The following is a 13,152-nucleotide window of genomic DNA, read 5'->3' on the forward strand; positions in this document are numbered from 1 at the left end:
CTAACTTAAAGGGAATTGACTTTCTAATCCTGATTAACACTTTCCCACTGCCGGGCGCCTTTCTCTGCTCACACACACACACACACACACACACACACACACACACACACACACACACACACACACACACACACACACACACACACACACACACACACACACACACACTCTTTAACTGCGAGGAGTGTCTCCAGATTGATTCCACCTGAGGATCCTGTCCTCTCTGTGTGTGCGTTTGAAGAGCAGCACCGCAGAGCTCCCACCACTTTGAGCTGAAATTACAAGAGCCTGGACTCTGATTTGTTTGGACGTCGCTCACCGACACAATCTCTGCCCCGGTGCGATGACACGTTACAAAAAACTCTCCCATAAACACGCTGCTCAGGAATCTGTTTGAGTTGAGTTTACACGAGCCGCTCGGCTTGTAATCGAGCAGAGAGAACCACAGAGCTTCATAAGCACAGAGTCCACCACTAAAAGGTCCAAAGAGAAGGAGTGTAGGTGTGATTACAGCCTGTGAGGAGCCTCAGACCACGTCACCAACATGCTCTTAGCTCTGAGGTTTCTCTTTGCTCTTATATCAACAACGAGGCTGGATTTGTTTTCCTCTCGATGTCGTCCACTGTGCACGGTGTGACAGTCCTGAATCACACGGCAGTTTAAATGTACTGAGCTCCCTGACGGAGTGGAGAGTTGTGCTGGGTCTCGTTGGCTGAAGAAGCGACCCCACCATCCTCCCCCTCCCCCTCCCACTCCCTCCCCCCCCCCCCCCCACCTCCCTCTCCTCCAGAGCGGGCCACCTCTGACCCGCACAGTTCAGCCGCTGTATAGGGACGGCGAGGGCCACAAAGACCAGCAAACAGCGCAGTGTGTAATGATAAAGTGCTTAACTGGAGAGTGAAGAAGAAGAAAAGGAAGAGGAGGAGGAGGAGGAGGTGGAAGAAGAGGAGGAGGAATACGAGGAAGAGAACAGCAAACAATTAGACGCTGACCTGCGCACCTCATCCAGCCTTCAGCCAATCACAAGCAGAGAAAAGGATTCAGAGGAAGTTCTGTGCACAAACAAAGAAGTGCGTCTTAAAATAGAAGCAAACATTAGAAGTGGATATGAACTCTGTCTCTGACCAATAAAAACCAAGCAGCGCCCACAGAGCCTCATTACACTCATACATCTGTCTAATGACTTTTTAAAACAGAGACGCCGTAAAAGAGAGCAGCACTCATCTGCATATATCCTGACCTTATTTCTGTCCCTGCTCGGCCTGGTTTGGTGGCTAATTATCTCCCACAAACACCACCAATGGCTACAAGACAAAGCACGTCAGGACAACGATTAGTCTGAGAGAGCGATTAGCTTCACGCTCAAACCAGGCGCTGCAGAGAAACTGCAAACAGAGAGCGTGCATGGATATGTTTTCAACGTATGCAAAAAAAGTAATGAGTGATAAAGATGAAGTTATCATGTGGTTCTTTTTATGAACTAGGATGCTGAGTCAAATTATTACAATCTAAGATTTGTAGTTCTTCCTTATCATGAGTAAAGACAGCATCCTGTTTCCCCCTCTTCCTCTAGTTAATGCACGATGACTGACCACTGAGAGAGGGAGGGAGAGAGAGAGAGGGATTGATTAGGAAACGAGAGCTCCACTGTTGGGAGGGGGGGGGGGGGGCTCGTACCTCCGTCAGCCCTGCTGGGCGTGAGCGGGGGCACGAGGCCGCCTGCTGAGGGTTCATGCCGGCCCTCGTCTTCTCTCAGGCTCGTGTTTCGGTGAAAGCTCGGTTGTGTTTTCTGTACGAGGCCCCGCAGACGAGGCTGTCAGCTGTGATCGAGTTTCCCCATCAGTTGGAGATGTGTCATCACACCCACGTTACAGCAGCTTACGCTCAGCGTCCTGCTGCTCGCCGCTCGCTGCTGCTGCTGCAGGAGCTGGAGGAGGAGACGGATCGATTTCTGAATGATTTCTTCTGTTTTGACAGCTGATATCAGACAGCACCACTAAACACACCCTGACACACTGGGACAGATAGTTTCCTGTTTCCTCTCTCCCTCTTCTCACTGCAGTAACATCACTGCTATCCCTGCTCTCTGCTGCTGTAGGCTAACCCCTAACCCTAATGTTTATTTCTCCGCTGAGCCATGAATAAAGGTTTATCTTATCTTCTGTTTCCACCTTTTTCAGACCAGGTTCCTCAGCTAAACTTGAGCAGTTGGGACAGTTTAAAAGACTTCCTCGTCTTTGTAGAAGTTTGAATCTTCTTCAAAGTTGAGCAGTTAAGACGAGTTTGCTCGCTGGCTGTAGTTATTTTTGGAGATTTTCTGCTCCAATAAGAATACTTACATAGTCAGACAGTTTCTTAGTTTGCATCTTTATCATGTGTCAATAAACAACAGTTTCTGCTTTCTGTACAAAACCAGACGACAAACATATGTTGGACAAACTCCTGCACATTTAACTTACTCCATCAAAGATGTTCTACTCGACAAGACGCTTCTTTAGTTTATCAAAATCAAACACAGACGGCTCTGCATGTTTCCTTCATCTTGTTGGTGTTTTCAGAGGTCTTCATGTTCGTCACTTAATCATCACTCTGAAGTGTAACCAGTGATTTCAGGCCCGTGTGGAGCAGGAAGCGCGTTCATGGGATGGAAAATATTCCTCAGTGATGAATGAAGAAAGGTGCAGCGTCATATCTGTGTGTTTTTACAGCTGCTGTTGGCCGCTGGCGATGCAGACGTGACTTTAAGTTAGCAGCTTTTTTGAAATGTGACACTTCTCTCTCTGTGTCGGACCGGAGCTTTAAAATCCACCGACGTGCCAACCCGGTGCTTCGTAAAGATTTATAACCACGGCACAAACACCACTCTGTGTGTTTATCCTCACGTGCGAGCTTTGATTTCCGCGTTAGCCCAGCTAATTAGCTGTTATTGCTAATCTCCAGCTGCTTTCTGTAATACTTACAAGGCAATTAGCGTGCCTCTTCTGGTTTCACTGTAAGCGAGTAAAGAGCGCCGCAGCCGTGAGCTGTTTGAGAGGGCGGGGGCTTCAGACCTGTCACTACCTCACACTGTGTGAACACTGCCACAGTTTGGCCTTCAAATATCCAAAACAGATTAACTTTGCAATAACATGGAATTAAGCTACTGAGGGCATGAGTCAGAGTGTGCAGACACACGACTCCCCGCGTGGAAGACATGAACAAAGACTCAACTCTCACGCCGTCTCTGGACTCAAAGAACAGCTCGCCGTCAACTGGTCCACATCTTCAAATACAATCTGTTATTTTTTTTAACATCCATAGCATCGAAAAGTTCCACAACTTTCAAAACAAACTCATCTTTTGCGTATTAGAGGAACGACGATACTGAAACGTTGCCAACGCATTTGTGCAATTTACACACAATTTCTGATAATTACAAATTACAAATTGGATGTGTGGGACTTTTATTTGCGTTGCCGTGGTAACAAAGGGGTATCAATATCGTCTGATTTTCACTCGACTCGTGTTGAGGTTTAAAATTCTGGTATCACAACAACAAAGGGAAGTCGATCACATCCGCTCATCCGTTCATTACCTGTACTCCTCTTCCCGTTCAGCTCCATCAGCCCAGGAAGGTTAAGTACTTATCTCCCACCCTGCTCAGCAGAAAGACCTGGGCGGCTGCAGTTGGTCTGATTACACCACAGGAGGGGCCTGCAGGCTGCGGTCGGACTGGTCAAAACCACAACAAGCTGCTAAAACCTCCAAATAATTGAATTTGTCCAACATGAAGGTTTTTACTCTGCTGTGCTCACAGATATGAAAGTTTGAGGTCGTGCTCAAAGCATGTCTGAGCTTAAAGGTACTGCAGATTTCTTTCAAATCAAATGATGTTTTAGATTCATTCAGTAGCTGCATCCTCTCCGTCCCCCCTATGAGTGCAGGATAATAGAGCGGCCACAGTGACACACACACACACACACACACACACACACACACACACACACACACACACACACACACACACACACACACACACACACACACACACACACACACACACACACACACACACACACACACACACACACACACACACTCACACTCACTGATCCCTCTGTTTGCTTAACGGGTCACAAGTTAACTCAACACACACTCGCAGCTCTAACACGTGTGCAGTGTTTTCAATCAGACTCGTTATGTCGAGACTTCCCCGACCTGTTTGTATAAGACGCTGCAGTTTGTCCTCCTCCTCTTCTTCGTCTTCCTCCTCCTCCTCCTCCTCTTCCTCCTCCTCTTCCTCCTCCTTGTGCACTTCCTTGTGCTGAACCAGACAGACCTGAGACCTGCCCCTAAACCTCAGAGGCGACCTCTCTTGGGGGTTGGGGAGCTAATTTGCAGTCTGTTTGACCGGGAAAGGAGGGATGGGGGGGGGAGGGAAAGGTGGGGGAGTTTTTTTTTTTTTGGCTTAATCCTCTGAAACATCCATACATCGCTGGCCACAGTTGTAAATCTGCAGGAATGCCGCCTGTTGTTTTTGGAATCAGAGCGAGCGAACCTTAATGGCTCTGAGAGACTGAAGTCTACAGACATCGCCTGAAGCTTGCAGTTGAATACTTCAGCGTGGGATCGCTTCAGTCTCACTTCAACTATGAGGAGCGCTGAGAACATAACCACAATTATCTTTACATACGGACCGAAGCAAAACCTTCAAAAAGAATTAGCAAAGGGTGCCCACTAACTTCCTGTTCCTGTCTTTATCTTATGCCACGTTCTTCCTTTTTTCATGATTCAATGTCCTCTTGTTTATCTTAATGTTTCCGTCCTCTGTCAGTCCCGTACAAAGGGAACGCCACGTTAAAATAAGACAATTTAGGAAGTCTATAAAGACCAAGAAGAGGCATTCAAGTGCTCACGTTTGAGTTGGATCTCATCAACAGTTCAGCCGGAGCTTTTGGAGCGATGCTCTGAGTATTACTCCAGCTTTCCTTGAACTCCATGTAGGATGCCTCTTCAGTGCATCTGGAATATCTAGGCCATGTTGTTTTTACAAGTTTCCTTAATGACTCCTCTCCGCCTGAAAACACGACTAACAAGTGAGGAGCAAACAAACACGTGTGTATGTCTTTATCCACTAATCTAACACTCGTCTATAAATAGACGGAATAAAAGAGAGAGAGAGAGAGAGAGAGAGAGACATTTCTGTTTTCACTTTGTAATCTGACAGCCCCTCAGAGTCAGAGCGGCCCCTCAGAGCGGCCCCTCCCCAGAGAGAAACTTCAGATAAAAGGGGACGAGGGAGGGCATCTTGGAAAGTCATCAAGCTAAATGTTTACAAAGAGCTACAGCTGTGTGTGTGTGTGTGTGTGTGTGTGTGTGTGTGTGTGTGTGTGTGTGTGTGTGTGTGTGTGTGTGTGTGTGTGTGTGTGTGTGTGTGTGTGTGTGTGTGTGTGTGTGTGTGTGTGTGTGTGTGTGTGTGTGTGTGTGTGTGTGTGTGGCAGGAACATGTGGAGAGTCGCTGTGATCACTGTAGTGTACCTCGGGGTCTCGCTCGGGGGCCACATGCTGCAGGAACATCTGATTTAAGGCTTCAACTCGCTCAAAGAAAATCTGAACTCTTTTCAGTCCTGCAAAAAGCTGATTGGCTCTCCCTGATCACGTGACCACACACTGATAGAAGATGAAGTTGTTGAAGTGTCACCGCTTATTTAAACTCACTCACACTCACACGTTGTCAAATCCAGCGGCCTGTCCTGTCAGCGTCCCTCGGCTTCAAAGCATGAACACACAGGTACCTCTCCAACAACAACACCTGTGTTCTCTTGTGTTTGGAGGTGTAGTTGATACCCGGCATGAAAAAGCTGCAGGCGTTCATCAGTGGCTCCGTCAGCATTCTGGTATTTTGTGTTAGCGTCACAGACTTGAAGAAGTGGAAATCCTCCGGAGTACATCTTGAATTTGAGGCATTATAACGTGCGATGAAACGATGGTGGTGCATCATTTCAAATGAACCCGTTCAATGTATGTGCTCGATAGAAACGTGGAGCTCATTTGATTTGACAGATAAACCCGATGTGGTATTACTAATCCAAACATCAGGCCTCAGTAAGATGTTGTTTTCTGTGCAGCACAGCTGAAGCAGTCGTGGTGTGTGTGTGTGTGTGTGTGTGTGTGTGTGTGTGTGCGTGTGTGTGCTAATGTCAGGGGGCTGTTTTTCTGCTCCCCGGGCAGGGCCTCATTTAAAGCGCACAGAGGAGAGGAGAAAAGAACCTCCTCCTCCGCCCCTCCTCTCTCTCCTCCTCCTCCTCCTCCTCTTCTTCTTCCCTCGTCTTCTCAGGAAGATTAGTGGCCGTCCTTTTGGAGTAGGAGGAGGATGCCGAGTCTTTTTCGGTCGCATTTTTCTCTGCCAGCGGGCCTGACCCCCTGAGTGCTCTCTGCTCAGCTCGCCTGCTTTAGCGGTGGGGGCCTTTCGCATCGAGCCACCATCAATTACTCACTGTCCACGGGCGCCCACTTTACCGGCCAGATAAAGAAATCCTTCCTTATCGCAAACACACCTCTCTTAAAACACTATTTACACGGCTCAGAGCGCCGTCTCCTTCCCTCTGAACGCTCCTCCACTCCTTTGTAACGCAGCAGATTTTCACTTTCAGACCTGAAGCACATCTCTCTGTTTTAATCTGAAGGACTCTTACTGTGATCAAGAACATTTCTCTACGCTGCTTCATCCCTAAACACGAGGCTGATCGGAGAAATGAAATGCTGCTCCTGTTCTGCTGTTTTTCATCTTAAATTACAAGACAATGAGTCCAACCGTACAGGATTTACCAATCTCTAAATCCTTGAGCTCGCTGCTGATGTCTCTGAGGATGATGCTTTAATCCATAATTCAGGGCATTCAAAGTCCACATATTGTCTAAAAAAATCATCTGCACAGGCGCCGGTGCCTAGCGGTTAGTGTGCACACGCCATGTACAGAGGCTGAATTCCTCCAAGTGGGTGGCCCAGGTTTGAATCCGACCTTTGGCTCCTGCCCCGCATGTCATCCCCCACTCTCTCTCTCTGACTCTACCCACTGTCCTGTCTCTGAAGTAAAGACATAAAAAGCTCCTAAAATAAATCTGAAAACAAAGAGAAAATAACCTCCTCGAGGTGAGGAAGTCCACAGAGACTTTTTCAAATGTTACAGATGTAAGGAGATTCTTGTGTGATGTAGAAAATGTAGAAAAGCACACAACACCAGTGAGTCATCGACGTTAAAAACTGGACTAATAATTCTGTACTCGATTGTTTCTGCAGCTTTAGTGCTACATGTGAAGGCTACCTCTAACAGGGTTACACTTCCTCTTCCTCTGTCCTGTGATTTATTCTCAGGTGTGACTCTGTTTAGCCAGTTTAGGTCCACCTCCCCCCTCCGCCTCCTCACACCCCCCACCCCGTGGCCCCAGAGCAGCCCAGGAGGTGCTAAGTACTTAGGCTTCCTCCCTGTGGACCAGCCAGACTCAGCAGAAAGACCTGGGCGGCTGTAAGGGTAGAGGGGGGAGGAGGCGGGGGGGCTCTGAGCGCGGCACATCAATCTCCCTCTCCAATGACAAACTCACTCTCAACAAGATGTATGTCACGAGCCTCCGAAGCCGCTTCATCAAATCATTAGCAGCAGCCGGTGTTTCCTCTGGCCTAGTTTACCGACACAGACAGACGAGAGAGAAAAAAACACAAACAAAGCCTCGTCTCGTCCCGTGAAAAAACACAAACCTGCAGACGTCTTTATTCAGTCTCTGGATCATCTTCACCATCATCTCAAAACACCTTTTTAGTACATTTCAGGGGTCACTCCACTGTGTGAAACCAGGTGATTAGACTTAAAAAATGATCTTTACTGTTTTTGAAACATCAGCCGCAAAGAGAAGTCCCACAGACACCCAGTGTTTGTAACGTCCTGTTTTTAATTCAGAAAATCTGCAGAGAAACTTCTGCATGACGTCTGAACTGCACACATTTGGTTGTCCCTCTCTTTTAGTTAAAAAATAATCCGACTGTAGATCTGTAGTTTTTGTTAAAGCTTCTGTACTTCATGCTGTGAAGCGTTACTGCAGGACAGACCTCTTTGAGGATTCAGCCTTCATGGGGTGCGTGCACTAACAACAGGGCTTCTGGCAGCCTGAGGAATAAGATTTAAAACTCCAGGAGAGCGACTTGTGTTCCTTATTGGAGGATCGTTTGCTCAAGGTCAAGCATAACTTCTAACATTCAACTTTACGGACTCTCTGGAGGATCTTAAAATCCCGCTGATGAGGAGCATGCTAAGTGTCTGAGCGCTCCAGGTGAGCTGTTAGATGGCTCTTGTTGTGAGCCAATCAGGATCAAGTTGAGTTGTGATGTGTTTCCTGGACTGCCGGAGAAAACGGATGGCTTTTTGAAAAGGCAATAACTCTAAATTTAACCAACCCTGCAGAAATCTGATTTGGAGCCAGCCTTAAAGAAATGTCTCTGGATTTAAATGTATATAAAAAAAAAAAAGGAAATTTCCTCGCTAATAGAGGCGGCTTTAATCCTCCGAGGCCCCGAGTGGGGAAAGTGACACACACATCAATAACAGCGGCTGGATTCTTTGTCATTTCTCGGCTTTTTCTCACCAGTATTTTCCCCTCTAAATACCCTCAGTTATTACCGATGGCTGTGGAATCATAAAGGTCCCTGAGACGGCGTGAATCTGTGCGCTGAGGCTCGGCATGTGTGAGCAGACAGATGCGTGCTGTCAGAGGAAATACAAGCGCTCGTTTGAATCTATTAACCGGGCAGCAGAGTCCCGAGCTCGGCCAGAGCAGGAGGGACGCTGCCAGAGCCGAGACCCAGTAAACAGCACCAAACACGGGGTCCAGAAGTCACCGTGCCAGAGAGCCTGCTTCCTTCAGTCCACAAAAAAAAAAACAGTCCCTGTCAGGGGGGGTTGGGGGCAGGAAGACGAGGGGGAGGAGGGTTGATCATCAGAAATTCTCTGATAGCAGCGTCTGGAGCACCTGGGTCCATCCTAATTGAGTGGGAGCGCGGCGGATCCACTCTTTAAACAAAGTGACTCGCACTTGAGCTTCATTATACGTGCACCCCATTTCCATAGGCCTCTGGGAACGGGACCTGGGCTGCTCACATAAAATAAATGACCGCTCCATGATAAATGGTTCTATTAGCAATCCAGATTGTTAAAGTGTGATATAACAGATCGGAGCGCGGCGCCGGGGCCCATTCATTTCCCTCCCTTCTGCACACGCACAGCGCTGTAAATAGCTTGTTTTTATGTGTAAATAACATATTAAAAGTCGGCATTAGCCGTGTCCTTTGATAGAGAGGAAATTGTTCTAAATAAATAACGCGGGACGGGAATATAAAACAGGGCGGGCTGTTATCCAGGCGCCGGCGGGGCTCAGAGGTGGGCATGACTTAGGTGACAGGAACGGTGCAGCCAACAGTAAACAACGGCGTGACGATAAAAGAGCTGAACAGCAGCAGTATATTAGAAAGGTGAGTTTTCACCTGTTTGAGAAAAAGCTGTGAGGTTCAAGGACCCGCTCTCCTCCCTCTCACGCTGCATATTCACTTATCAGCCGCTGCACCAATCATCACCGGGATTACCGCCATAAGTAATTGCTCTGTCTGCACTCAGCGGCAGACTGCCGCGAGCCTCTTCTCTGGTATCTGATTGGTCGAGATGAGCGCGGGACGGGAATCACAGCTTCTTGTTTACTGCAGATTAAAATACAGAGCGCTGATAGGAAGAAGAGTTATTACAGAGGGACTTGTTATTGATACGGAAAATAAATACATATGAATATACAATGAAGGTGAGGAGAGGTCAGGTGGGAGGTCATGACATCACCTTCAGACGCTCTTATAATCCACTGAGCAGACGTGTCAAGACAGACCATGCTACTTTCAAAATCATGATAGTTTTTAAAAATGAGCAACCCGGCCTTTAACGAGGGTCGACACAACACCAGGAATGTAAACGTTCTCATGTGATTCTCCAGCTTCATTACCACGGCAACTAAAGTCGAAGCCTCTGTGAATAATATTTGAGAATTTCTTGTTTTTAAATTCCAAATATTGCAGATAATTTCAGATTTGATCATTTCAAACACGAGGGATTGAGAAGTGTTGACCATGAAGTGGACTTTAAGTATCTTAAAAATCATCACACCAATTCCCTCCATGCCCTGCGTCCTTTATTCTCCATGTGAGGACAACGCACTCCGGCTTTGTTGAAATATTTAAGACGCGACCACGTTAAGAACCAACGGCGTGCACGCCAGCTCCTCATGTACATCTGTCCTACATCATATTCTCTTCTGGACTCTCACTCTTTTCTTCATCATGGCAGGTCACCAACTTCTGCCTCCAAGGGAGAAATTGTCCCCGAATCAGCCGCTGGATTTCCATTTCAAAGTGTGCGTCACTCCTCGTCCACGTCAGTCTCTCAGACGCCATCAGCGCGGCGCCGCAGTCATTCATCCCTGAACTCTCTGGAGGACAGAACGAGCTCTTTTAACCTCGTTATCAGCCGCTTTCATCACGCGTCCTCTGACATCTTTAAAACATGTAACCCTCTCTGTCGTCCTCACCTCCGCAGGTGGGACCATCGCCGTGACAACACGTCTGCAGGTTTCAATGGGGGGTCAGTGCGTTGTTAACGTTAGCCGACAGCACTAGCATCAGACATGGATCGTTTTTTAAAAGAGATTTAGAGTTCTCCTCACACACCCTCATGTACTCACTGGCGCAGAGACTTTAACTAACCTGGTGACAGTAACCAAGGAGGGATGGGTTACTTCCTGGTGAGGGCGGGGCTTGCTAACATGAGAATGGTAATATAATGTGATCATAAATAAGTTGTAACACAGCAGAACAATCTTTGAGTTCTTCTCTGGTGACATGCCCACTTCCAGCTTTGTTCCTTCTTTATCAATTAATGTGTTTCTTTAGAATGGCAGGCCACCAAGTCCTTCATTAATGAGTAAAAATGTCACTAAATCATGCGTTTAATTTCCCTTTCAAAGGCGGCCCATCACTCTGCATCTCTGTCACTCTGAAGCTCCGTGTCGTCCTCCGCTCCTTTCTCTCTTTCACTCTCTGGAGGTAAGAACCAAGTCTTTGAGCCTCATTATGCCCCGCTTTCATCACACGTCCTCTGACATCTTTAAAACATGGATTCTCTCTCTCTCTCTCTCTCCCTCTCTTTCTCTCTCTCTCTCCCTCTCTCTCTCTCTCTCTCCCTCTCTCTCTCTCCCTCTCTCTCCCTCTCTCCCTCTCTCTCTCCCTCTCTCTCTCTCTCTCTCTCCCTCTCCTTCTCCCTCTCTTTCTCTCTCTCCCTCTCTCTCTCTCTCCCCTCTCTCTCTCTCTCTCCCTCTCCCTCTCTATCCATCTCTCTCCCCCCCTCCCTCTCTCTCTCTCTCTCTTTCCCCCTCTCTCCCTCCCCTCTCTCGCTCTCCCTCTCCCCCCCCCTCTCTCTCTCTCTCTCTCTCTCTCTCTCCTCTCTCTCTCTCTCTCTCTCTCTCTCTCTCTCTCTCTCTCTCTCTCTGCCTGAGAGGTATCGGCTGCTGCTCCTGATTTAGTTCAACAACACAAACACTGGTTCTCACCTGCCTCGACCCCCCTCTCCTCTTCTCTTGTCATGTTCACTATTCATCCGTGTTTAAGGGCTCAAACGGTGCCACACTCCTCGCCGGCTCACACCGGGGCAGCCCCCCCCCCCCTCCAGCATTAACGATGCTCTTTAAAGACCTGAGTGTGTTCAGGATTCTGTCAGACATTACTGTAAGTCACCTCTGACTGCTGCTGCTTCTTATCAGCTCCAGAGATCACGCTTCATCTTTGAAATGTATATTTCATCTCTGGTGTCAGCCCCCCTTTGCCCCCCGGCTCGAGCCTGACAGACGGCCGGACACTCGACCCTGAGTCTTACCTCTCATCTCTGAGGGGAGGGTTTCTTGGGAGGTCGGAGAAGCTGCTCCCGTCCATTTTGTCCTTTTTCTCTGCAGCTCTCGATGCCGATGTCTCATGGCCCACGTCTCTGTAAAGAACAGAGAGGACAAGTTAATGCTGAATGAGTGGACTCTGAGGAGGTGTTCATTTGAGAGGAGATGAGTACACTCAGGATGCACTCCAGGACTCGAGTACTCAGTGTTCATGAAAAGACTCGCCAGGAGAGCTGAGAGTTTAAGTACATGAAAGCAGAGCAGCACTGAGTAGATTCAAAGTTTATTATTTTATCTGTTGTAAGTGAGAAGAGTTTACTAAGACATAGAGAAGAAAATCCACATGGTGACTAAAGTTTGAGTGAAGATAACTCGGTGGTGGTTTCCTCACTGAGCATGCTCAGACTGTCAGAGGATCCTCGAGTGGGGTTAAACACGTTGGGGGATTTTTCCAGCTCACCATGCGGGGGCTCTCTGTCTTCACGGGAACCCCTGCGCTCCACAACTCAATTTGCTTTGTGGCAGTAAAGGTTGGGGGGTCGAGGAGGGGGCTTTGGAGGTTAAAGGGGGCGGGGGATGGGGAGGCGGAGGTCTCGGCTCTCATGTCATCAAAGTTTATTTGACTATTGACCTTTCTGCTGCTCTATTCAGAGCAGCTTTGTGGCCTGAACAGTTAGAACAATAGCAGTTTATCTTCAAAGCACATCTCTTGTGTTCCAGGTCCTTTTAAAAACCAATCAAAGCTGAGTTAACTCTCTGGGCATCACTTATACGTATGAAATCACATTTATTAAATGTATCTGTGTGTCAAACTGCAACGAGGGTTAGAGAGACGAAGGGAAGGGAAGGAACACTTTCTAGCTTCTAAAAAAGACCTGACCTTCTTTAACTTCTCCTCTGATGAATCTGTTATTTGATATCAAACCTGGGAGATTATAACTGTTAGTGAGCTAAAGAAAAACACACAGTTTTCTGATCGTTGATATCGTTGATTGAAGAATCATAAATCAGGTCAATAAAAGAAATATCTACAGATGAACTATGTATGAGAATTAGAGGTGATAAACTCTCTCATGTGTGTTACAAAGCTTCTCTCAGATGCTTTTCACATTTAGAAGAAACACGTTGTTGTGTGTTTTCATTATTATCTTCAGGTGTAAACAGCTGCTGACAGATGCTTTGTCAGCTCCAGGAATCTGACCTT

The 13,152-nt window shown here is 47.5% G+C and overlaps 1 protein-coding gene across 1 annotated transcript in view; it reads right to left on the bottom strand.

The window, feature by feature from the left end:
• LOC109994740 (zinc finger protein GLI2-like) overlaps positions 1-12,006 on the bottom strand; it is a 43,522-nt gene extending 31,516 nt beyond the window's left edge. The window contains 2 exon segments of the mRNA XM_020648200.3: positions 11,936-11,952; positions 11,954-12,006. Coding sequence (XP_020503856.2) covers positions 11,936-11,952; positions 11,954-11,991 — 55 coding nt within the window. The 5' untranslated portion in view covers positions 11,992-12,006.
• Between the last annotated feature and the right edge of the window lie 1,146 nt (positions 12,007-13,152).

Source organism: Labrus bergylta, chromosome 24, assembly GCF_963930695.1.
Source record: "Labrus bergylta chromosome 24, fLabBer1.1, whole genome shotgun sequence".
Lineage (NCBI taxonomy): Eukaryota > Metazoa > Chordata > Actinopteri > Labriformes > Labridae > Labrus > Labrus bergylta.